At 42.2% G+C, this 23169-nt stretch overlaps 1 protein-coding gene across 3 annotated transcripts in view; it reads right to left on the bottom strand.

The window, feature by feature from the left end:
- Window positions 1–711: 711 nt before the first annotated feature.
- The window catches only part of camsap3 (calmodulin regulated spectrin-associated protein family, member 3), a 35649-nt gene continuing 13191 nt past the window's right edge, over window positions 712–23169 (bottom strand). Inside the window, exons 3-18 of one of the 3 annotated variants that reach the window (XM_049561795.1) lie at window positions 14456–14596; window positions 13267–13353; window positions 12824–12856; window positions 11205–11343; window positions 10975–11114; window positions 9565–9649; window positions 9408–9450; window positions 9250–9305; window positions 8900–8972; window positions 6668–8813; window positions 6443–6567; window positions 5880–6172; window positions 5691–5784; window positions 4154–4272; window positions 3931–4049; window positions 712–3110 (exon numbers count right to left, since the gene is read on the bottom strand). In XM_049561795.1, the coding sequence (XP_049417752.1) occupies window positions 2811–3110; window positions 3931–4049; window positions 4154–4272; window positions 5691–5784; window positions 5880–6172; window positions 6443–6567; window positions 6668–8813; window positions 8900–8972; window positions 9250–9305; window positions 9408–9450; window positions 9565–9649; window positions 10975–11114; window positions 11205–11343; window positions 12824–12856; window positions 13267–13353; window positions 14456–14596 (3993 nt within the window). In that variant the 3' untranslated portion in view covers window positions 712–2810. The remainder of the gene's footprint in view (window positions 3111–3930; window positions 4050–4153; window positions 4273–5690; window positions 5785–5879; window positions 6173–6442; window positions 6568–6667; window positions 8814–8899; window positions 8973–9249; window positions 9306–9407; window positions 9451–9564; window positions 9650–10974; window positions 11115–11204; window positions 11344–12823; window positions 12857–13266; window positions 13354–14455; window positions 14597–23169) is intronic. The other 2 variants (XM_049561797.1, XM_049561796.1) reach the window with 2 other exon arrangements.

The following is a 23169-nucleotide window of genomic DNA, read 5'->3' as shown; positions in this document are numbered from 1 at the left end:
CATCTGAAGTACACTTATATTTTTAAGGTGAAACTTCTCCAGTGTTCTTACCAGTTTAAATCCCTGGTTTGCTTTGGAGAGGAAAAGGACTCTGGATCTTAGGTTATCAGGGGAAAAAAGATGAGCATACATTAGTAGGTGCTGGGTTGGCAGCCTGTCTTAAACGAGCCGGACAGCATCGGAGAAACACTTGATTTGTAAAGGGAATTTGCTTAATCATGGTACACTTGCTTTGGAGAGGAAGACATCTTTTTTTTTTCTAAAATATTTTTTGGGGCATTTTTTTGCCTTTAATTGATAGGATAGTGAAGTGTGAAGGGGGGAGAGAGAGAGAGAGAGAGAGGGAGAGACATGCAGCAAAGGGCCACAGGCTGGAGTCGAACCCGGGCCGCTGTGGCAAGAGCCTTGTACATGGGGTGCCTGCTCTACCATTAAGCCACCGATCTCTAGATGCCACCGAACCCCCCTAAATATTACACACTGCTGCTTTAAAGTGTGTATCAACATTAAAACACATTAGTGTGTCTCTCTTCTGCTCCATCACTGTTTCTCCAGCAGGAATTTGCCATCACTCATAGGCTAAGTGCCTTACACTGATATCAGCTGCACACACTGGAAATTCTAATGACAAAAAATGCAAATGGGAAAAGAAATATGGGAACGACAAAACATAGATGATGATGATTTTAAAAGGATTTTTATTTCGTCTGGTCCAGTTGCCAAGGAGAATAAATTTATGAAATGATCATACATAATGTGCTGGCACAGATTCAATAACAGAGAAGAAAGAAAACAACATAAATGTTATGACAACTTCTATGAAATGAATGAGAGACTTACCACCTTAACCAAAAAAAAAAAAAAAAAAGACAAAAGTAGAACCTGAAACTAAACATCAAATGCACCATCTAATGCAAACCAAATAAATACACCTCTGGGTGACGTGGGGAGCTCTAGGGGAGAATTGCACAGAATCAAAATATAGTGTTTAACTACCACATACTAACACATAAATACAAACATCCACTTATTCCATGTGCACTCCTTCACTCACACTTTTAATCAATCATCTTTTTTCCTACACGATGCGGTCGCCTTTTTTTGTTTTCACATCTGTATCTGAATCTCATTTGAACGACGCGTTTGTTGGAGGCAGTCAGTGATTTGAAAGAAGACAGCTGCACTGCGGCAGCTGCTGTAGTGCTTACAGCCGCACATGAAGGGAAGAAGGCCAATTTCCCACAGGTTTTGTGGTGACCTAATCACAAGCAACTGTAGGGGTCAAGTGTTTCACCTAACAGGGTGGACACCAGCAAAAAAATATATTGGTGTTTTACATTCCTCCAGATATACATGAAGGAGTCTCTTAAGACTGCGAAGAAGATGAGGGCTGTTACAGTCCGGAATGATCCTTCATTGAGAAACCTCCTGTTTCTATGCAGCAGCACACAAACAGGGAATCATATCATAGGAAACAGACTCCCAGTGAGCTAAAGGATTTATTAATCCCTAGAACAAAAGGTTTCAGCAATTTTCAGTTGTTTGACAATTTCTTTTCATTCTCATACTCTCATTCTCATCTCAAACATACATCTCACTAATGCTTAAGCAGCAGGCTAGCTTATTCGTAGCTTACAAAGGTCAACTTACTTTTTACAAATCATTGTCAAAAAAAAAAAAATCAAAGTAATCAGCATTCAGTATATATTAAATCAGCATTGATTATCATTTTCACACAGAGCCGTATCCAAGTAATGATAAACATGGTAAAGCCCTCCTTCATGTTTTCCAGTTTTGTTTTTCAAGATACGCTCAGATAACATTTCAATTCATCACATGTCAAAAAATGAGAAAGCAAGGTAAGAGGGGGGAAAAAGTCACATGAATGTCATTCTTCTTTCAGCTCTCAAAGGCTGAAGCGATTTGTCCAGCAAAAAACATGTCAAAATAGTATAAAAAAAACATCCAGATGTCTACAGCTGAAGGAATGGAGTGGAATGCGCATACTGTGGGGGCACGGGCAGTTTCTAGGTGTGCATGTCCACTGACAACCACAGTAGCCACTGCCAGCGCGGCCCACAGAGGAACCACCCACTATGGTGTTGTCTGGTCCCGACCGACCAGTGAAAACACCCTTGAATGGAATGAGTGGTTAGTGTGTGCCCTACATTCATATGAGAGCAGCATTTACCTGCTATTTATTTTCAGCTAGGATCTCCTATCAGAACTGAGAGCTGAGCCACTCGTCTCAGTAGACTAGAGAGAGAGTGAGCCCTGGAAGAAGAAGAAGAAAAGGCAGCAAAAGGAAAAGCAAGCAGACTTGAGAGGGGGTGTGAACTACTCTGGCCCAAAATACTGTTAAGCGGGCAAAGGCAGTGTGGTTGTCCCCTCCTTTTCTTACCTAAGAGTTGCAAAAATGACTCCTGGGGGCAGGGTAAGGTAAGGCATGAGGAGGCAGGGTGCAGGGGAAAGAGAATTCTTCATCCCAACAGAATCAGTCGCATTACATTTTACAATCTAGGTAGACGAGGCAGAGCCAATCAGAAGCCCTCAAGAGAGAAACTACTGTAACTACATTGGCTGAATGAGTGAGTGATTGGCCCTTTCCTCTTGGCGTGTACAGTTGATGGGATTGTTCTCAGGGTCCAGGTCGATATCTGGCCAAAAGCTGAGTCAGTCATGCTGTCCACTGCGAGTTTAAGTGCGTAATGCACCATCTCAAGTGCCTCGCTGGCCAAAATCAAGGACAATAGGAGTCAAGTTAGGAGTTGGATCCCTGAATGGTAACTTCTCCGCCCATCTACCTGATTTTATTTGGGGGTGCCAAGCTTCTTGGGAGTTCCTGGACGCTTTTGCCAGAAGTGACCAGGGATGGTGAAGGCGTCAACACTCATGGACATAGTTTTGGACGGGATGACAGTGAACTGCTTGCGGTCAGAGCTGTACTTGTAAATGGACTCAACCATCTCAGGTGTGATGATCCGGGGGCCGATGCCAGTGAGCCGCTGCATCTCCTCGGTTTCAGGGTTCATGGTGTAAACTGCTCTGAACTGGCAGCTGGTATCTCTGAAGAGGATGAGGAAGTGGTTGGCCGTGCTCGTCTCCATTTCCTGAGGAGAGAGAGACAGAATAAGAATAAACAACAAGGTGAGTGTAGGGTTGGATGATAAATCAATTATACTTGATGTCTCGTGGCTTGTACCATGGGGGATGTATAAAGTGACTATATTGCAAACGTCGAGTATAATCTGTCACTTAATTTTTTTTAAGCCACCGACATAAGACTCACTTTGACATTTGGATTCTCTCACTCTCTATATGGCTCTCTCCCTCTCAAAGATACACACAAAAAAAAAAGAAAGACTCACGAACCGGCCACATCACACGCACTTCCCATCCAGACAACTCTCTCCTTTATTTAACTTTAATATAATAATATTTTATATAACTTTATTGAAACAGTACTTAATGTAACTTAATTATAACACTACTTAATTGAACTTTATTACTGTGGTACTTAATTTAACAATATTGTAACACTACTTTATTCAACTTTACTGTAACAGTAAATTTACTTAATTTATTATAACAATCTTTAAGTTAACATTATTACAGTAGTACTTAATCTAACATTATCGTAACACTATTTATCTTTACTGTAACAGTTATTAATGTAACTTTATTATGACACTACCTAATTTAACTTTATTATAGTAGTACTTAACGATATTGTAACACTACTGTATTGAACTTTACTGTAACAGAAATCAGTTTAGTAGTTTAGCATATTAGTAGTCTATAGTATTTTGGAGGAGATTTCAAAATAACAATAGCCCTATGTGAGTGCCACGGACACCAGAGATCCCAGTCACTCATAGCCTAGTTAGGGTGGACCTCTGTGTTGGACTCTGAAACAGAGGGATGGCTTACCTCTACAATCTTGTTTTTCTGTGGTTCATTCACCTTCCCAGCCAGGCAGCAGCGGGTGATAGCATTATGAATTATGAACTTGTTGGACTTAAAGCTCGGCTCCTTGTACAGCTTTGGTCCTGCAAGACAGCATGTCCAAATCCAATAAGAAAAAATGACCACTGAATTCATTTTTTTTTTTTTTTTTTAAATAATCTAATTTAGTATGGAATATACTGCTGACCTGTGTATTCTGGGATTGACGCAGGAGAGGAAATAGTTGAGCCATTCTCCCAGTCCTTCTCTCTGTTGTGAGCACTCCCTCGTCCTGGTGACATCAGCCGGGAGGGAGAGTGTGAACGGCTGGAGGGAGAGAAAAAAAGAAAGCTTAGTGAGGAAAGTCAGGTATAGACCTTGAGGCTGTGTTGACAATGTTACATGTACCTTTGCCCCTGATAACAGTTACCACAAAACTTGTAGTAGTTATATACATTAACACACACAGAATACTTTTGATATCAATATTCTAACAATATTTCATGGAACGGAATTCGTGCTGGCAGAAAATATTTAGAGACGATCAATGTTAATCTAGACACAATCAACAAACAGAGGTAATTAATGTTAATTTCACTCCACTGAATCATAGTTTACCTTGTGTAATCAGTGTAATGATGTACAGTGTTTCCCAAATGTATGAAATACACTTGTGGTGGTAGCTAGTGGAAATAGCCAGCACAAACATGGTCTACTTCATGTGACAAACAACATGTGGTGTGACCTTTATCACAGTATTTTGATTCATTGTTATTTCCAATAATGTCATCTACATTACATCATTATGCTTTTGTCTAATCACAAGTAGAGCTAATCTTTATCTTCTAACTGTCTCCATCTGTCTGTCTGCTTGTGTGTCTGTGTGTCCTCTTGACTCTCTCCCTCTCTGCTTAGACACAACTTGCAAATGTGGAATAAGTAGGCAATGCAATTTAAAACACACTATCACAAACAGCAGTGATACTAGACTACTTCTCATAGATACAATGGATGGGCAGACTATGGGGGGTAAAAATCAAGGAATTAAAACTCCAGAACAGCAGGGAAAGGGGCAGGAAAGTCAAAAGGGTCGGAAAGTATGGGATGCATATTTTATCATTTGGCAAAATCAGATTTTAGGGCTGTCAAACGATTAACTTTTTTCCTTCATATTGTTCATAATAGAGTCTATCAGTGTGTTTTCTGGCCCAATGTCCTAATGGCTTACAGAGACATAAACCAGACTGTCTCCCAGTTGATATGTGTTCCCCCCGCCTAAATCTGAACCAACCACAGAGGGGGGGCTCCACAGGAAGCATCATGTTAGCAGAGGGTAAACACTGTTCGATGGGGGAACAGAAGTTGACACAACATTGGCGCTACGGGGAGCTTCCGCCTTAGCCACAGTAGCAGAACAAACAGGTACATGAGGCATAGGGTGAGGGGAGATTGCCCACTACTTAGTCAACTGCAGATGGCGTCGCTGTCTTAGACAGAACTAAAAATTAAAAATGCCAAAATGGGTCGCCAAAAAAAACTTTTGCAGCAGGGGGCCCACCCGAGTCTATGTGTGGGAAACGCTGTTATATTTCCCAACTCTGCATTATTATATGAAATTTACTCACATGATGTAAAATACCCTTTTCATTTCTTTATTAGACATAAAATAATCAGAATTCTGTTTAAGGCTGAATTTTTTGCCTCTGACTTTCCAGACTACGAGCCGTTGTCACTGTGCAGGTTACCTTGGAGATTTCCTGACAGACAGCCCTCCAGAATCATTCGCCATGGAGGACAGGTTCATGGTTGAGTGGGAGTACACCTTGTTCAGCCTGGTGCCTAGAGGGAGAAAAAAATGATAATGAAAAACTAAATACAAGTGAGCGTAGGATGAGTGCATGAGACCACGGTGGTTAAACATCAGACCTACTTACCCATGAAACCCTTGGCGGGACTATGAGAGAGGACGGAGTCATCTCTGAACACAGTCTTGGGTCTCTGCTTCTTGACACCACGAACCGTGGTCGGTTTCTGCCTCAGAACCTTGTCCAAGTCTTCCATGATCTTCAGCTGCTGTCTCCTCTCATACTCCTGCCTTGTGAAGTCTCCTCTGCGCTGGGGAGTACCCTCAACTGGTGGGGTGCGTGACGCTGGAGGAGTGCCTGGGGTCTGGGGTCTGTCCTCGTTCTTATTCCCCCAGCCCTCAATGATCATCCACTGAGGCTTGCTAAAAGTACAAGAAGATGATTGGTAAAACGTTCAATGTGTGACACTGACATTGCAAAATCTGTGATAAAAACATGAGAATACTGATGTATCAGACATGTAATGGACACAATTTGTTTAATTCACAAAACAAAAGACAATAAGTAGATAAGTCCTGATCGTCATCATCAGTTATATGCTGGAAAACCTTATCCAAAGCAATGTTCAAACTTTAAAAACGTGATCAATTATTGTAAGTCTTCATTTGCTTATGAATGCAGGGGCCTCTCACTTTGATTCTTTCTCTTTTTCCTGCTCAAGCTTGCGTCTCTTCATCTCCTCTGCTCTCTTCTGCTGTTTCTCCAACAAAGCTGCTCTTCGCTGGGCCATCTCATCCTCTGGTCGCTCCTTGTCATCCTAAAGAAGACAGAAATAAACATACATGAATTCAGTGATTTTACAAAAATGACAAATTTAGAAAAGTACATACAGTACCTAATAATAATCAGTTACCTACCTTGAAAAAGAAACCAACTCCTCCTTTCATCTCTGGCTCTGTCCGGTCGCTCATCGAGTCAGAGAAAGCGTCAGGTACTTGGTCATCCTCCTCCGCGTCCCCTCGCAGAGAAGACAGTGAGATCTCTATTAGGCTGCTGCGTTTGCCATTAAGCATTGCTGCAGGGACATCGCTCTCAAAGGAACACTCCGATGGGGCACCAGAGCTGCAGGCCCTGATTTCAAGCCCCTCTCTCTTAGGCAAAGGACCATGCGAGGGCCCGGCCTCCAAGTCCATGCTAAATATACTATGGTCGTCATTGGAGCCTACCTCTGACAAAGTTTCATCTACAGCAGGACGAGGAGTCGGGACAGGAGTTGGTACAGGAGTTGGTACAGGGGTCAGAGTCGGTGTGGGGACAGGAGTTGGTGCGGATGAGCGCAGCCTATCTAGGCTGTCAGAATCACCAATGGAGAATGAGGACAAAGTCTGGTCGTGGGATTGCCAGGGATTTACACGACGAAGGTGAGGGATGCGGTCCACGTTTTGAGGTGCGGTTATAACCCTCGACAGGGTTGGGACCTTTACGTCCATTGGGCGACTGTGTTGGTGGTGTTTGGGGCTTTTAGGGGGCACAGATTGGGCTCTGCGATGGACTTTAGGGGATTTAGGAGGAGTGGTGTAGTTTGTGATTTTGCGGGATGGAGACGGAGAGGAGGAGGCTGAATTTAAATCTCGAGTGGATTCCCGTGACAGGCGTGCAGGGGGCGCTGGGGTGGAGGTTTTTGGGCTGGCTGGAATGACCCAGGATTTGTTGTTGGGAGTTACAGCTTTTTTCTGGATTAGCTGGTTCTGCTGCTCGGTCAGCCTTTGCATGTCACTTTGCAGAGAGGTAAGAGCTGCAGTCAGCTTGGATACTGCATTGTTATAGTCCCCTAGTGGAGCTACTGTTTTCTCACCAGGAGTCCCCGAGCCCTTCTCTCCTGGTGTACCTGCCTTGTCTTTGGAGTGACTGACCTGTTTATTGAGCTGAAGTCCTCCTTTAAGATTACCCTTATCGTCCACAGAGGGGTGCTGTTGGTCCTGTTCCTGCTGCTCTTCCTCTTCCATTCGAGCGAGCCTTTCTTCCAGTGTCAAGCGAGAGAGGTCTTCTTCTGTGGATGAGGTGCTGACCTGGCCGTCCCCTCCTTCCCCCTCGCCATTGTCCTCACGCTGCTCCTTCTTTAATTGCAGAAAGGCACTCTTACCTAGTCTTTGCCGGTGCTTTGCAAAAATGGCCTCAATGCGTTTCTTCTGGGCTTCGATAGCCTTGCGCTTTTCTTCAAGCCGAGTTCCCAGCTCAGACACCTCATTACTGAGTTGTGGGCTCTTGCTGGGGCTTTCTTCAGACTTTTGTGCCCACGAGGTCATCAGAGGAGAAGAAGAAGAGGGGTCGCTGGCTTTGGGAGAATCCATAATCTGCTTCTTTTTGCGTTCTGCAAAGCTGGTCATCTTTACACCACTATCAGACACATCTTTGCCATGGCCTCTGGCAGGGTGTGCACCAGCAGCCGGTGTGGTTGGAGTGGACTGGGCCTTAGGCAGGTCTTCTGATGCATCTGAGTCCACACTGCCGTCTCTCAAGACCGAGTCATCATCTCGTGAACATTCAGAGGTGTTTCTTATGCGAGTGGGCTCCTTGGGCTCTCCCGTGGGCCGGTACATCATTCCTGAGCGTATAGGGGCAGAGCAGCTGATGGGTGCTAAGTTGTTATGTCTAGAACTAGCAGGATCATCAGGTGAGTGGAGGTAGAAGCCATCAGGAGCACCATCGGGGTGTAAACGGGGTTCCATCTTGCTCTCGTTGTGGATAATTTGAAGAGCCTCTTCAATGGTAGGCAGCTCTCCCGCTTCACTCGCTGCAATGCCATTCTCTTCTGCCAACCTTGGAATTCCGGGAGTCTGTGTGGCCCAAGAAGCTCTCTGTGGACCATTGGGACCAGGAGGTTTGCTCAGCAAATGGCTGAGGTCTTCAGGAGGGGTGTAGGGTACCCGGGTCATGTTTTGGCCTGCTGGGTTGAGTTGGTCTGAGCTCACAGAGCGGGTTATCACAGGGTTGCCCATCACAATGTCCACATCACTGTCCAGGCCAAAAGGAATGCTGAAGGATACTGCTGACAAGGGGCGGCTGAGAAGAAAAATAAGCAAATGTAAGAACAATAAAAATACTTAAAAAAGAAAGTGTTTAAATGGCACTGTTTTTAGGGGTCCTACCTGAGAGGTTTCTTGCTCCATGTCTTTCCAACTCCTTCTATATGAGACATTGAGGTAGACTGAGTCAAAGATCCTGAGTACAATGGGGGACACACAGACACGTAAAGGCATGCACACCACACAGGGATGCACAAATCAAGCAATACAACAATAAAAGGGGAAAAAAATATGTACAAAAGTCTCACATTTCCATCAAATGAAGAAAACAAAGACTGTAATACAACACAAAACACAACTAAAAGACACACAGGGATTGAGGGAAATAGGTAAACCACATTGTAAAATGACAGAAACATATACAAAACACTGAAGCTTGATGTAATGATGACAGGACACTGTCTTAATCTTACCTGACGCAGGAGAGGAGATGGGGAGGAAAGGCTTCTTGAAAATAGAAGGGGAGGTACTGTAAGGCAGAGACACAAACTTTCAGTTTGAGTAAATGCTTCAACCAAACAATAAACCAGACTATTACAAAAGCTAAATCATATTCAGAGAGCTTCTGTACCTGCTACCACTCAAGCTACTTGGAGTTACTGGTGCGGATCCATCTAAGAAAAAAGACAAACCCCAGTCAGACTTTGTATTGATTGATATTTAATGTAATGATCTTCCTTGTAGAATTACACAACCTTACACAGCACCACAAAACTGATGACACTTACCCAATGTGTCTATTGGCTGAACAAATTCTGGCCTTCGTACTTCAAACCAGCTGAGCAGTTCTGCTAGGAAGCTCAGCAAGTTGACCTGAACATAGACAAATAAAATCAGGCTTTAAGGAAAAAATACAGTACTCAATATTTTTTTAATGTGTCAATCTGTCAAGTAATGATCAGGGGCCATATTCACAAAAGGTTCCTAGCACAAACAGTTGCTCCTTGTGATGAAATCCTACAAGAATTCTACAATTATGACAGACTCTTTCCTTACAGTTAAGACCATATCCTTGTAAAGATAGAAATTATTCACAAAGAGAAAGAGACCTCCTAAAATGAAAAAGTGTTAGGGGAAGGAAGAGGAATTTTAAGGTGCTTAAGATTTTCTTAAGCAGAATAAAATGCTGCCTGTTCAAGGCAGGAATGTTGCGCTGTTGTTCTGCTTCGCCGTTCTGTATAAAAGGTACAATCACAGAATGTGAGGACACAGTTGTCTCACATTAAGCTGGCAGCCCAGGTAGTAACAGCGCTGAATCGATGTCTGTGTAAAATGGACACCCAGCAGGATGGGACCAGGATGGATGTGACGGATATAAAAAAAACAGCTACCAGCCAATTAAAAAAAGAACAGTGACAGAAAATGTCTGCAAACTGAAAGGGCAATAAGGTCCGGGAGCTCCTTACCATCCGTTACTGCCATGTTATGCCATTGTTATTGTTTAGAAAACGCGATCTGATGCATATATGTCACATTAGAGACCAATATTGTGCTACATGTCACACCTGTCATGCCTCTTTTGATTCCGGGACGCCGGCATGCCATCAAAACTCACACACCGGAGCGGCATTATGCCTGCATTGTTTGGGTGTGTAAAAAGGCTTGTGAGTTCATGAAACGCTACAGATCAGATGGTTAAAGAATAATAGTTGTAGTCAATGTCATGAGAGATGCACATACATCTCCAACCTAACGCAATGACTCCATAATGCCAGAAATAAAAGTGATCACTACGCTAAGATATTTGGCAACTGTAAAATGCGACAGTGCCACAGTGATGACTTCAGTCTGTCTCAACCTTCCATCAGCAAAGTGATCACACTAACAATGACAGGGCTTTCCCAGTCTCATATTGTGACGCAGTTCGTTTTGTTTCCACTGGGTGTCCACACCTTGCAGGCTCACAAAAGGACAACCAATCCCACCTTTTAAATGACTGCATCACACGTAGCAACGGGGTCAATCACACCTCCTCATTAAGGTTAAAGTTTCTGTCACTTCCTTGTCCCTCCCTTACTTTCCTAATTCACTCATGAGCTAGGACTCTTTGCTAGGAGGTTTTATGCTAAGTGAGCAGCTCTCTGAGAGTATACGCAGAATGTTTGTAAATACAGCCCCAGGAGTGTGAATGTAGGTACCTGAAGCTCCTGTGGTGTGTAGAGCATGTCCTCCAGCGCCAAGTGACAGCAGCTCTTCAGACAGCTGTCACAGAATTCATGGATGAACTGCAGGTTGTAAAGGCTGTCTGCTACAGACATGGACTCCTTCATACAAACATCTTACAGAGAGAAGTGGAAAAAAAGAGTTATATTGATGTAAACACGTTAGCAACTAAAAACATGTTTGTGGTTACAACATCTGTTGGTACCTTCAAGTCTTAGCAGGCCAGGGCAATAATAATGTATGACTGCAGCAACAGCACAACCAGTGGACAGGTCTTTGACTTCATTCACCACTGGAAAAATAGGCGTGTGTTTGGACTGTATTTTATCCTTCCTGTAGCGGAGCTGAACAAAACAAACAAACAAACAGGACAGTCAAATACTGAAATGTGACCTTTGGTCTTTTTGTTAATGTTTATGCAACCCTAGGTCCAAAAAAGAAGGGACGCTGTGTATATTGTAAATGAAAACAGAATGCATTTATTTGCAAATCCTTTTTGACCTCAATTAAATTAAAAACAGCACAAACACAAGATATTTAATATTTATTTAATGTTCAAACTGATTAACTTTACTGTTTTTTGTAAATATGCTGTAATTCTGAGTTTGATGCCTGCAACACATGCTAAAAACTTTCTTTAACAAGACTCAGTATTTGGGTGCTGAGGAAAATAACTGTTAAAGTTTTACGAGTGAAATTCTTTCTTAAGATTCAAAGGAGGGCCCAGCAAAATCTTTAAGACTTAAAGACTTCCTGTGTGGCATAATGGGTGAAAATCCCATCTGAACACCATGAGAGATTAGTTTCTTTATACAGGAAGCATCTTGGAGCTTGCATTACAAACAAAGGCTTCTCCAAGATTAAATTGATTTTTGTAGCATGTTCAGAACTTTTTTCCCATCATCATTTTATCTGTGTAGTTTTTTTTGAGTTGACACCAATGTCTGGTCTAAATTTCATGTGAATAGCTGCACTGGAAATATGTTTAATGAAAAGAATTTTCCTCCACTGTATGTCCAAAATGATTTGCAGATCACTGCATTCTGTTTTTATGAATGTTTAACATGGCGTCTAACCATTTTTTGGAATCGGGGTTGTATACAAAGTATTCGATGGATTGGTTAATATTAAAACCATCAACAAAGTCAGGGTTTTCCAAACATGAGTGGAGACTCTGAAGTCTATATGCACTCTGACACATAATAGAAAGATTATAAAAAGATTTCCAGTATGAGTGTAAGAGAAGAGAACAAATAAAGGCCATGCTAATGTGTACAAGAGAGTGCTGGTGAAGAAATGGCAGATGCAGAGTGAGTGACTCAATCAGAGCACAAAGAGAAGGAAGGTTTTGTCAGGAAAAAGTGGGACAAGTGAGTCTCAGGAGGCAAGAGAGAAAAAATTGTTTCAGGTACAGTTACTGTGTCTATACAAACAGCTCACTGTCTGCAGGGACCATCTGACTAAAGCTTGTCTCTGTTAACCCCCACAGCCATTCACACACAAACACACACCTCAGTGGCACAGAGGACCAGAGGAACCGGTCGAACATGGCAGTTTCAAGGCCTGTTTGAGTACAGATTGTGATTCATGCACCACTCGTTTGTCAACAAACACAGTGCCCCGGTCCTGCCCCGCCCTGTTGACATTTATGCTGTGACGTGCACTTTAATGCAGATTAGGATGTGATGCACATTAGCATTCTCACACCAGCATACGGCGAAATCAAAACACACCTGACCATCAGATAACTGCTGATAAATTTGATGAAGACACTGGAGGGATGGAGGGGCAGGGGGAGGGAGCAGAGGAAAGGAGGGAACTTACAGGAACAAGTTTCCAGTACCAGCGAGTGGGACACTGTCGGAAAGGAGGAGGGACAGGAAATAGAGAAAGACAAGGAAATGGAAAACAGGAGCACAAGGAGAGGTATTAAGCCTGCAGTGGAAGAACTAGACAAACTAGAGAAAGGGTTTTGTGATGACGGTACTCTCTTGAAATGACAAGACAACCTTGTTGACAAAGCAATGACGCTACCCTTCCAGTTTTACTGTGTCAACCAACACTGGCGGTGCTTGTAGAGTATGGGTGGGTAAAAGCCTACAAGTGCAGCAAAACCAACAATATGAGCTTAAAACACAGCATTTTGGGCGCTTTTTTTTATAGCACTGAGTGCATAATCCTGCACAGATTATCACATGTGTCCGGACAAAATGATATGTGACAAGAGATAGAATAGAAATATGCTGGATGTGTAATGTGATACTCACAGACGGTTGAACAGGTTGGGGTTCTGTGATGGCCTGAGATGTGTCACTCTGGGCTCCTTCAGTACGCTCTCTTAACTTCTGGTTTAACTGGGAGCATGCCGAGAGAACAAAATGGTTAACACACATAGATCACAGACCTACACATTATTGCGCATAATGTGCAACCTCAGTTTGAATTGTAAAAATCAGTATCAAGCTTTACACACATAAGATCAATGAATAATTATCTTATTCTTTTTAAATAGGCTTCGTATTTTAACAGGATTTCAGTGACAATTTTTAAATGTACTACATTAGTAGTAGCTGAAATAAAGCCACTGAATTCTGTGGAGCCAAAGATCCAAACAGATGTCTACTTTATTTCAACTACACCTTTTCAAGTGCAAATCAGCAACCACATTATCACTCAATCAGATTGTGAACTTCACAACTTGTCTCGTATTTGATCCTTTTTTTTATAGTCAACTATATTTTCCATCTTCAGTTGCTGCCCCCTGTGTTTTATCCCCATCAGATTAAATCTGAACAACTGTATTTAAAATGTAATGTGGGCTGTAGCCTGAATGATCAATTGATGGACAACACTGAATAAAACACTGAGGAGCATTACTCAAAGTGAACATACTTAAAGTTGACTGAACAAAGCGATCAGCTGCTCTGTAACCAACAACTCTGAATTAGCATCTTGTGGTTCATTAACTTAGAATTCAGGATTAGTCTTAGTTTGTACAACCCGCTTTCCAAAACAGGGCCAAGGCTTACTGGTCGTACCTCACCTTCAATTTAAAACCAAAGGTGACTGTGACTTTGACGTGGTGGCTCTGACACTGTGGAACACTCTTCTTGTAGACATACACTCTGCAGTCTCTGTTAATGTTTCCAAAAAGCAGCTAAAGACTAATGACTAATTCAAACTGGCCTTTGTCTCACCTCATGTTGTCTAGCATTTGTATTTAAGGTTGGTGTTGCTTATGCTTTGGTTCTTTTTACAGTTTCTTTTGCTCTTATTTTTTAACAATTTTATTACTGACTTAAATAAACTTTCCTCACTTACTACAGCATCTATATTTCTGTAGCTAAACAGACATCTACAACACAGATCTTTGATAAAAGATAGAGAGTAAGATAAAAGTCTGAACAAGTATGTGTGCTTTAAACATGCATCGTTTCTCTCTGGCTTGCTCCTTACCCCATTAACCCAATGAAGGAGAGCATCCTCCCAGCTGGAGACTCCTCCCAGGAGCTCAGCAGAACCACATGTCTTCACCGCAGTCACCGTCTCCATGGCTCCCACGGCCATCAGGGCATCTATCACTGCCAGGTGAGCGCTCTGCACCAATCACATGGGAGAAGGAAGAGGAACTGTCAGATGCAGGACCATTTACGGCAAAGACCAGAGAGCCCAGACAGCATCACTCAATCACAGCTAACACAATAATGCTGGACGCTGACATTTTAGTGCTCTAACAGGGCACGGCTCCCTATAGAGCGGAGATCACCTCCAACTGCTGCAGCGCTTCCATTTTCTACCAGCAGATTCCTCTAGAGGTCACCAGAAGCCAGCTGTGAGTCAGCAGAAACACTGACAAGAGTTTTCAGTGGGCAAACACACACATTAGTAGACGTGGGTGAACTTTGGACCTCTGTTTGTACAATCATTAAATCATTAAATAAGCAATGGGCCTGAAGTATGATAACGTGTGTGTCCCAGGACTGTCATTCCTCAGCTGCTTTACCTTTATTTGCTTTCTCGTCAGCAAGCTTCGCTTCCCTTTGGTGCAGTGAAATATTGCTGTATGACTCATGTGCAAAAGACTACAGCATAAAATGAGGTGCTGTAACTAGATCACCAGGAAGCACAACAATGAACAGCTTTCTCTGTGAGAAGACAGGTGCTTCATGGAGCTACTGCAGTTTTGGTGTATTATTGTGTTTTCCTCAGACAATACGATGGATAGAAAATCTAATCAACATGTTTTTTTTTTTTTCTCACACAAATACAATCAAAACAATAAATCTGTTAATCCACATAGTTGAAATTCCTAAGCATGTATATCCAACAGACATAAGTGTACTTGAGAGACCATTTAAGAGCTTTTTCTAAAAGGCGAGAGCCCATTAAAATGCACCCCCAACATTATCAGCTCAGTTAGAGCGAGCGCTTTAACTCTATAAACCTGTTACCTCATTAGAAGCTGTGTTCGGTTTGTGCCACGGGAAAACAACCAACAGTACTTTACATGTCTAACCTCCATATTAAGTGCATTTAATTCATACAGACAACTGGCAAATAAATTAAGTCTTGGGATTCATTCACGATCAAGCACTCCAATTTTTCACCATTATTCAGATTATCACAGTAGCTAGTAAACAACGTCATTTCTGGTTTTTGAAAGTCTCAGCGGGATCATAGCTCATTAACAAAGTCTGCAGGGCTAGGAAGCCCAGAGGGGAAAATAATTAGTCTGTGAGGTTATTCTATAATCAAATCTTCCCCTGTATATAGTCATTATATTTAATGTATGATCCTTCTATTTTTGTCTCCTGTACCACTTTTAGTTGCCATCCAACAGCAGAACTGGGGCCCCTCTCTCCTCACTATTGGCCAATGCCAACAAGCTCCTTGTTATAATTATCAGTTCTGGCCAACAGAGAAGACAAGCAGGTCACAAACAACACATTCCTGTCATGGGGCCACTCCTTCAATCGCCAACCTTCAGTTTTGAGCCTAATCTGTGCAAATCAGTGCCTGTTCCCTTTAACTACTTACAAATTCCACTTCAGAGGCCAGACATTTTTCCTCTAACCTCTTACGTTGCCCCAGATGGGGGCTGGTGGCAGTCCAGCTGCGTGCATGAGCCCTGTCTGCATGTCTGCCTACTCAACCCTGATGTAAAGTGCTGACCTGGGCAGACCCAGTGCTGGGGCGGGCAGGGCGGGCTATGCCAGCAAAGGCTTGTCAGATAGCATTGGGCCGAGCTCTGTGGATGTGCTGCAGTCAGTCACCGGGAGCCTTTTGGCCCCGACTGGCCTGCCCTTCCAACGCTGTTGCCAAGACTAGGGCTGCTGCTTGTGTGTCTGTGACATGACTTATCTGTTAAGTGGAAATGTTTGCAGTACAGTAGGGGACAAAAGGCCCACTGTAAGGACTAGGGCCTCTCAGAGTTAGCCATAATCTGACTGGCTCAGAGTAGGGCTGGGTGATATGGAGAGAATCAAATATCTTATATATTTTTGACCAAATACCTCAATATCAATATTGTGATGACACTGTAGGGTTGAATAATGGCGCTTGAGAGTTTTTAATAAATAATCTTCAGTAATGTGGAAATAATGACTAGTGGGTAAACTTGTAAAATACAACAGTTCAAAAAGTCCAGAAAATTACATCCTTTTACTGTAATGCAGCCTCTAAAACCAGGAAAAGACAACACTGTTGATGTTACAATATCCAAAATCTAAGATGATATCTAGTCTCATATCACCATATTGATGTAACATCGGTATTTTGCCCAGCCCTAATTCAGAGCAGTATTAGTAATGAAAACACAGCAGGGCTAGGTACAACTTTCATGAGATCATATAATAACTTAAATTGATTTTATGTATGTATTGTATAATTTTACAGAACTCTACAGTCCAAAATAACAATTCTGACTAAATCTAAGTTACTGTTTTGTCTGATGCAAACAGACAAAACACATCTCTTTGTATTCAATATCTATTTGATTTTTTTTTAAGTTTTTTTTTTGCATGCATTTGCCACATATTGACATTTCCTGGCCGCTTTTTTAGGTACATGTACACAATTTAATGCAACAGCTCTGCAGCATATTCTGCCTTTACAAAGTAACCTAACCACTTTAAAAATAAATAAATAAAGTGGTCAACGATATACTTATAACTGAGGTCTTGTTAGTGGCGGTGTTGTACTGGATTGCATTATATTAAAATCATTTCTAATACAATAGAAACACTTCTTCTCAACGTAATGCAGTCATGTTCAACTACAGCCTCAATAAAAAGTACAAAAAACACGTAAAACTACTGATTACCTCCGACCCTCGAAGGTCAAAAGTTCGAATAATTAGGTGGAGACCCCACAGTTGACTGAGACTGAAGTCGAGCAGTCGTTTTTTTGTGTGTCATTCAGTGTGAAGTGTACTTCTCGGGACATTTCAGTCCACAGACTTAACTGCTGAGCAAAGGCACCCCACTTTCACACTACATCTTAGTACAGGCAGCTGCAGACCCAGACCCAGGGTAAGTCTGATTGAGACGGCAGAAGCTGCTCTGAGAAAGAGAGGCTTTGCCCACTCAGGCTTTGAGATATCATTATCTTCTGCCCTCTGCTTAGAAAATGTGAGTTTACAGCTCGCAGCAACTTAATACAATGTAGTCTCCAGCTTTTGCTCAGTATCTAGTGTCTTGCACGCAGTAGCTCAGTGGGCAAACTTGGCTTGTTGATCATATTACATGAACATTGCATCCACCCTGAATGTCCTGCCGAACCCATTCAAACTCTCAAACTGGGAAAAAAGGAACAAATAGTTGAATATTTAAATGCAATTCAGCTGACTTAATTCTGGGTTTGGTACAGCCCTATAACTTTCACCTCTGTGACAGTGTTCAAACTAAACATTATTATGTCTGTAAAGGTAGAAATTATGGCTGGGCTGTTACTGAATTGCATTAGATTTATCAGCATAAAGCCACCATTGAGTGTATGTCAATGTTGCATATCAATACTGAAAAAATACTCAAATAATGTAAAATAGATAACCATTTATGTTCACAGATCTTTGAGGCCTAAAAACAAAACAAAAACAAAACAAAACCCAGACAGCTGCTAAATCGTGTCAGTAGCTGTTTTAAACACTCAGAGTGATTTAAGGTAGTCACATACTTTTGCATTGAGCCACAAAGTGTAATCATGGGTTGGAGCTACTGTTAAGAGTGTGAAAGGAGACAGGATGACGGAGAGGAAAAGAGGAAATCAACAAGAAAGAATGACAGACCTAGTGAAAGTGGCCAACCCTGTTGTCACGCTGTACAGTAGTTATTCAGGAGGAGAGAGCAGAGAGTGATTCATGATAAAAAGTGCAGAATGAAAGGGGAAGAAGGGGGGTTGCTAGTGGATTTCCCATCGCAGACCCAGGAGAGCTCGCTAAGCTAAATCACAAGTCTCCCTAATGAGAGGGGAGAGAGGAGCAACTCATGTACACCCAGCACAGAGCCTGCCAGATCACCATAACAACCAACCAGCTGACCCACAATGCATCTCAACACAAGCCTGACCACAGCTCCGCTCCGTGCCCCTGGCTTAGCACCGGCTCTCTGCTCGGAAACATCCGGCCAGCAAACAGTTAGCACCCCTCAAACTGATGTAACAGAGAGAGGGGAAAAATTAATACCCATCAATTAACCCCATCAACTCAAAATCTTTATGGCTCTATTTGGCAAATCTGCTTGCATAACCGCGTCAACAACTGAGTCAAACAAAGAAGGCAAAGGCATCTTGTGGATCATTAAGTGAGATTATGATGAGGGCAAAATCTGATTACGTCTGAAATATGACTTAACCCCACCCCCCACCCCTGCCTGGTGCGTACTGAGGGGGAGACAAACATGGGGATCAGGCAGGTCTGGGGCCCAGCTGGGGATTTAGACAGGAGGTGCTCTCAAAGCTCACGGTTATATGAACACTGATATGTATCAGAACTGTATGCTTTTGCAAAGAAATCCAGTCTAGAACAGCTTTACACCAAACACATTTAACATACAGTAGATACATTTAATTACAACTCCACATGAAGTTCTCATCAGCGAAGGCCCAAAGCGAAACAAATGGTGTAAGATGATGGTTAGCGTTTCTGATAGTCTGCCACTTCTGTTTTCAACTAAGCTCCTGACTTATGCTCACTTGACCAGAAACCTGCCAACACAGCAGTATGATTTAAGACAAAGTGTCAGTGCCTATCCAAAACCAACAGGGGACCGGGAAGAGGGTTAGCTGCATTATGGCTACATGACTTACTTTGTCACTGTGGGAACAAATGCTTTAACACATATCTAGTGTTATCAATATCAGTACTTCAGAAATGGAAAACTATAATTATACTGCTGTCTCAGCCAACAGGAAATGTAAGAAATGACTTGGATGTTGTAAGACATGTTAGATGCATGGTGAGTAAGTGGTCATCTCTGGCGTGTCATCCAATCGTGGATGATGACGTTCAGTCTGCATGGCAGATTATCTCTAATCTGGGCTGGGCCACCACCAGAAGGACAGTTACCAGTAGGGCACATACACACACGCACACACTCCGCAAGTAGGGGATGGAGGCAGCCGGAAGCTCCATCGCTGAGCCCTAAGGATGTGCCACTACAAAGCTTTCCTTTTCGTGATAACACTAGCCTGTAAAGATACTGGTGCTTAGGTTGCAGAAGCAGTGCTATTGACTTACCAGGGTTCAACAATAAGGACCGGGGCTAGTAAAATGCCACATCAGGCAAGTAAGTCTAGCAACTCAAGTGGTAAAAAAGAATTAAATATGTAGTTTTTTTCCAGAGCTGGTGATGGAAGTAGCAAAAGAGTGAGCCATCTTGCTTCCTTCTCATTTTTGTTGAGAGTTGCACATGTGCAGCAATCAGGCACTAGTGAGAAAATGGCGGTGGGTAAAGACAAAGTTTTTTAGCAGAAACGCAAGCAAGCATTTCAATACCCCGGGAAACAGGAGTTTAGTTGTGTGGTGTTAGAGTATGTCTCTGAGGAGAAGGAGGAGTGTCATAGCATTTTTGCATTTTTAGTATACAAGAATGTTTGTAGCTTCGCATCCATGACACACTGTGTCCTTGTTCTGACTCATTTACTTAAATAAATTTAAACATGACAATTAACTTCAGTCTTTGTTATTAATTGATAACCGCTATTAAATACAACAATTTCTAATGGGGCAAGGAAAAACTGCCTTTGAGCAAGTAGATTTCTGACTTTTTCTGAACAAAAAACTCCTGCTTACTGCTTTACAAATCATCAGTACTTATCTATCTGTTGCATTAACCAAGTCAATGTACCAACATTTCCATCACACAGCTCAAATGTTCTTCCTGAATATTTTTGACTGTAACTATTAACTAAGGAATTTCAAGGTCTAGAAGTGGGGACAGACAGCTGAAGCTTCTTCACCCTATAGCATAAGCGTACAATCTGATGAGGAGAATGATTACTGTAGAGCGATATTATGTGTGTTAGGTGAGCTATGATGTGTCTGGTTTTGCCCTACTTTGATCATAGCGCCGACTGTGTAGTTTTATAGAGAGTAGGCCACTGGCATTCTCTTACTGATGCTGGTGCAGCAACCCCAGTCAGTACCAGGATCTTAATGTGTTAGAGTAAACCTGCATCCATGGATTTGTACATGAGCCAAATTTCACAATTACCAGCAACAAAAATGTAATACATGTGGTGTATCTAAAACTACATGAACAGTGTATTGCTTGACATATATTGACTGGCGGCGACAGGCATGACTCAACATACTTTGATGTACATGCACTATATGTTATCGTCTTGTTTGCCATGGATATGTGGAGCTTTAATATACAGCAGTGCTGCAGCAGATTGCTGCTGCTCCAAAGCTGTTTACTGGCCAAGACCCACATTGATGCTCCATCCTTCTAATGCTGCTGCAGCATGACCCACTTTCTTTGCTTGCCACACTGTAGCTACGCTGCCAGTCAGCGACAGACAAGCTTAGAGAGCAGCCAAGCAGCGACTGGAAGGCTCACAGTCCAAAGCAGCAAACAGCAAATGCAGCATTAACAGTAACAGCCAAAAATAAGAGTTTAATGGTTTGGATTTACAGCTGAGACGGTGCATGGTCTGACCTGGAAGCATCACTGCACTGAGGTGCACACAAGCAGACAAATTCATGCACATAAACAAATTAACGCAACACCATGCATGAAAGAGGCCTACTGTGTCATTAAGCCATTATTGCTGGTGCTGTAGTGATGATGATGCAGTCATTATTACTTAACTACACATTTTTAGTCTTTTATGCTTGTGTTTTCTTGCCACTGAATGCCTTGTTGGACTTTTGGTGTGATATGACACATCTGACAGTGCATGTGGATCATTGTCAGAAATCCTTCATGAGCAATCAGGTATGCAGTTCTGTCTACAGTCCCGTGCAGACCCCTGGTAGAAGGACCATATGTTATCACATTCAGTGCAAAAGGAGGGTGCATGTGACATGCTTTAGGCTGTAGATTTAAAAAAAAAAAAAAAAACTAAACCAATGCACCATAAATACAACAGCACTGAAAATTACATAAATGGATGGCCAGTGATTGAAATACATACTGAGACTTACATGCACACTAATATTCCACTATTATTCTGAATTTGATTCATGATGTATTTTCCGTTTAAATATTCCAAATTTGGCCTTTTTTCCAAATTTAGCATTTTCCAATTAAGACATGTGGAATATGCTGGTTTTATTTGGGTTTATTTGGGCATTATTTAGACATGTATGCAGCACATTCAGAAAATGTGTCTGGGTTGGGGTTTTTACTGCAGTTCGCAACACATGGCCTCTTATCTGTTTACATGCGGCGCTGTGGGTTGTCATGGACGTTGTACACAAACCAACTCGCCAACAGTTCACAAGGATGGTGAGGAAATGCATGCAGAAGTGCCCATGTTTTTGGTCAGTTGGAAAATTGCGGCTATTTTTGCACACTACAAAAGACTTGGATATCAACAGGTTTTTGGATAAGCACAAATATCACAACGCTGACCCTTTCAAGAGGGTGGCTGAAGGAAGGAAAGAGGGAGGCTGTGTTTGCATGGAACAAGAAGTCCGTCATTGGTAGGTAACTCTGAAAATATATATATTTTCACGCAAAGAAGCAAAATGACAAGCTGCTTTAGCTGTTCCAATTCTCTATATTTTTACATGATAAACGACATGTTAGAGCACGTTAATTGGAGTATGCATGGCTGCATGGCTAATGTTTTTTATTAGCCATGTTAACAGCTCGGTAGGAATAATGTCTTTTTGGAAAAAGGGCAACAAACTGACTATTTTGAGCCTGTAAACATCAGATTATGCCTCGTGGAAAAAGGGAAAAGTACAGCATAAGGCACAACACTAGCTAAAAACAAATAGAAAGGAAATCCCCTTGAAAGGAACCGTCACTGTCCACAGCTTTCTTCCTGTGCTGTGTCTTTCATCTTTATCTTTAAACAACCACTCTCACTGCTTCCAAAGTACAACTCTACCAGTATTTACAAAACTAGATATTGCTATACTACAACTTTACAAACCAACATCCAAATTCTCATAACACCAGACTCTACTGCACATGTTCACACAATGTCCACACTAATTAGTTTAGAAAATGTCACAGATGCATGCACACCTTTTCAAGCATACAACAGTGATAATCATCCCAGCAGCACCAGCAGTGCTGCATCTGCTGCAGTGGCCAGTACACAGCAGCAGTGGAGCAAACAGCTTTCACCGAACAACAACACTCTCCGTACAGATCCCTGGAGACTCCCTACTTAGCCTTAAAAAAAAAAAAAAAACCACCTGTGTATGTGCATGATCCCGTGTAGCCAGGGAAATGCAGTTGGATACCACTTTTTGAGGAAGATAATAACCTATATAGAGGGAGCTTTTACAGGAATGCTTCAAAATTGAGTTACAGTGACTTAAATGTTCCATCAAACCTAAAAGTGTCCCTCCTCTTGCAGTCTATCATCATTCCTAATTTGAAAATAAACTCAGTTATCTGTTGCTTTTCAGACTGGAGAATTTAGGGCTGTATTGAGTGTGTACTACAGAGAGAGAGAGATCCATTGTCAAGGGCTAAGAGGACAAACCAGTT

This window comes from Epinephelus fuscoguttatus, linkage group LG19, assembly GCF_011397635.1.
Source record: "Epinephelus fuscoguttatus linkage group LG19, E.fuscoguttatus.final_Chr_v1".
NCBI lineage: Eukaryota > Metazoa > Chordata > Actinopteri > Perciformes > Serranidae > Epinephelus > Epinephelus fuscoguttatus.
This window is presented reverse-complemented; position numbering and strand designations above follow the sequence as displayed.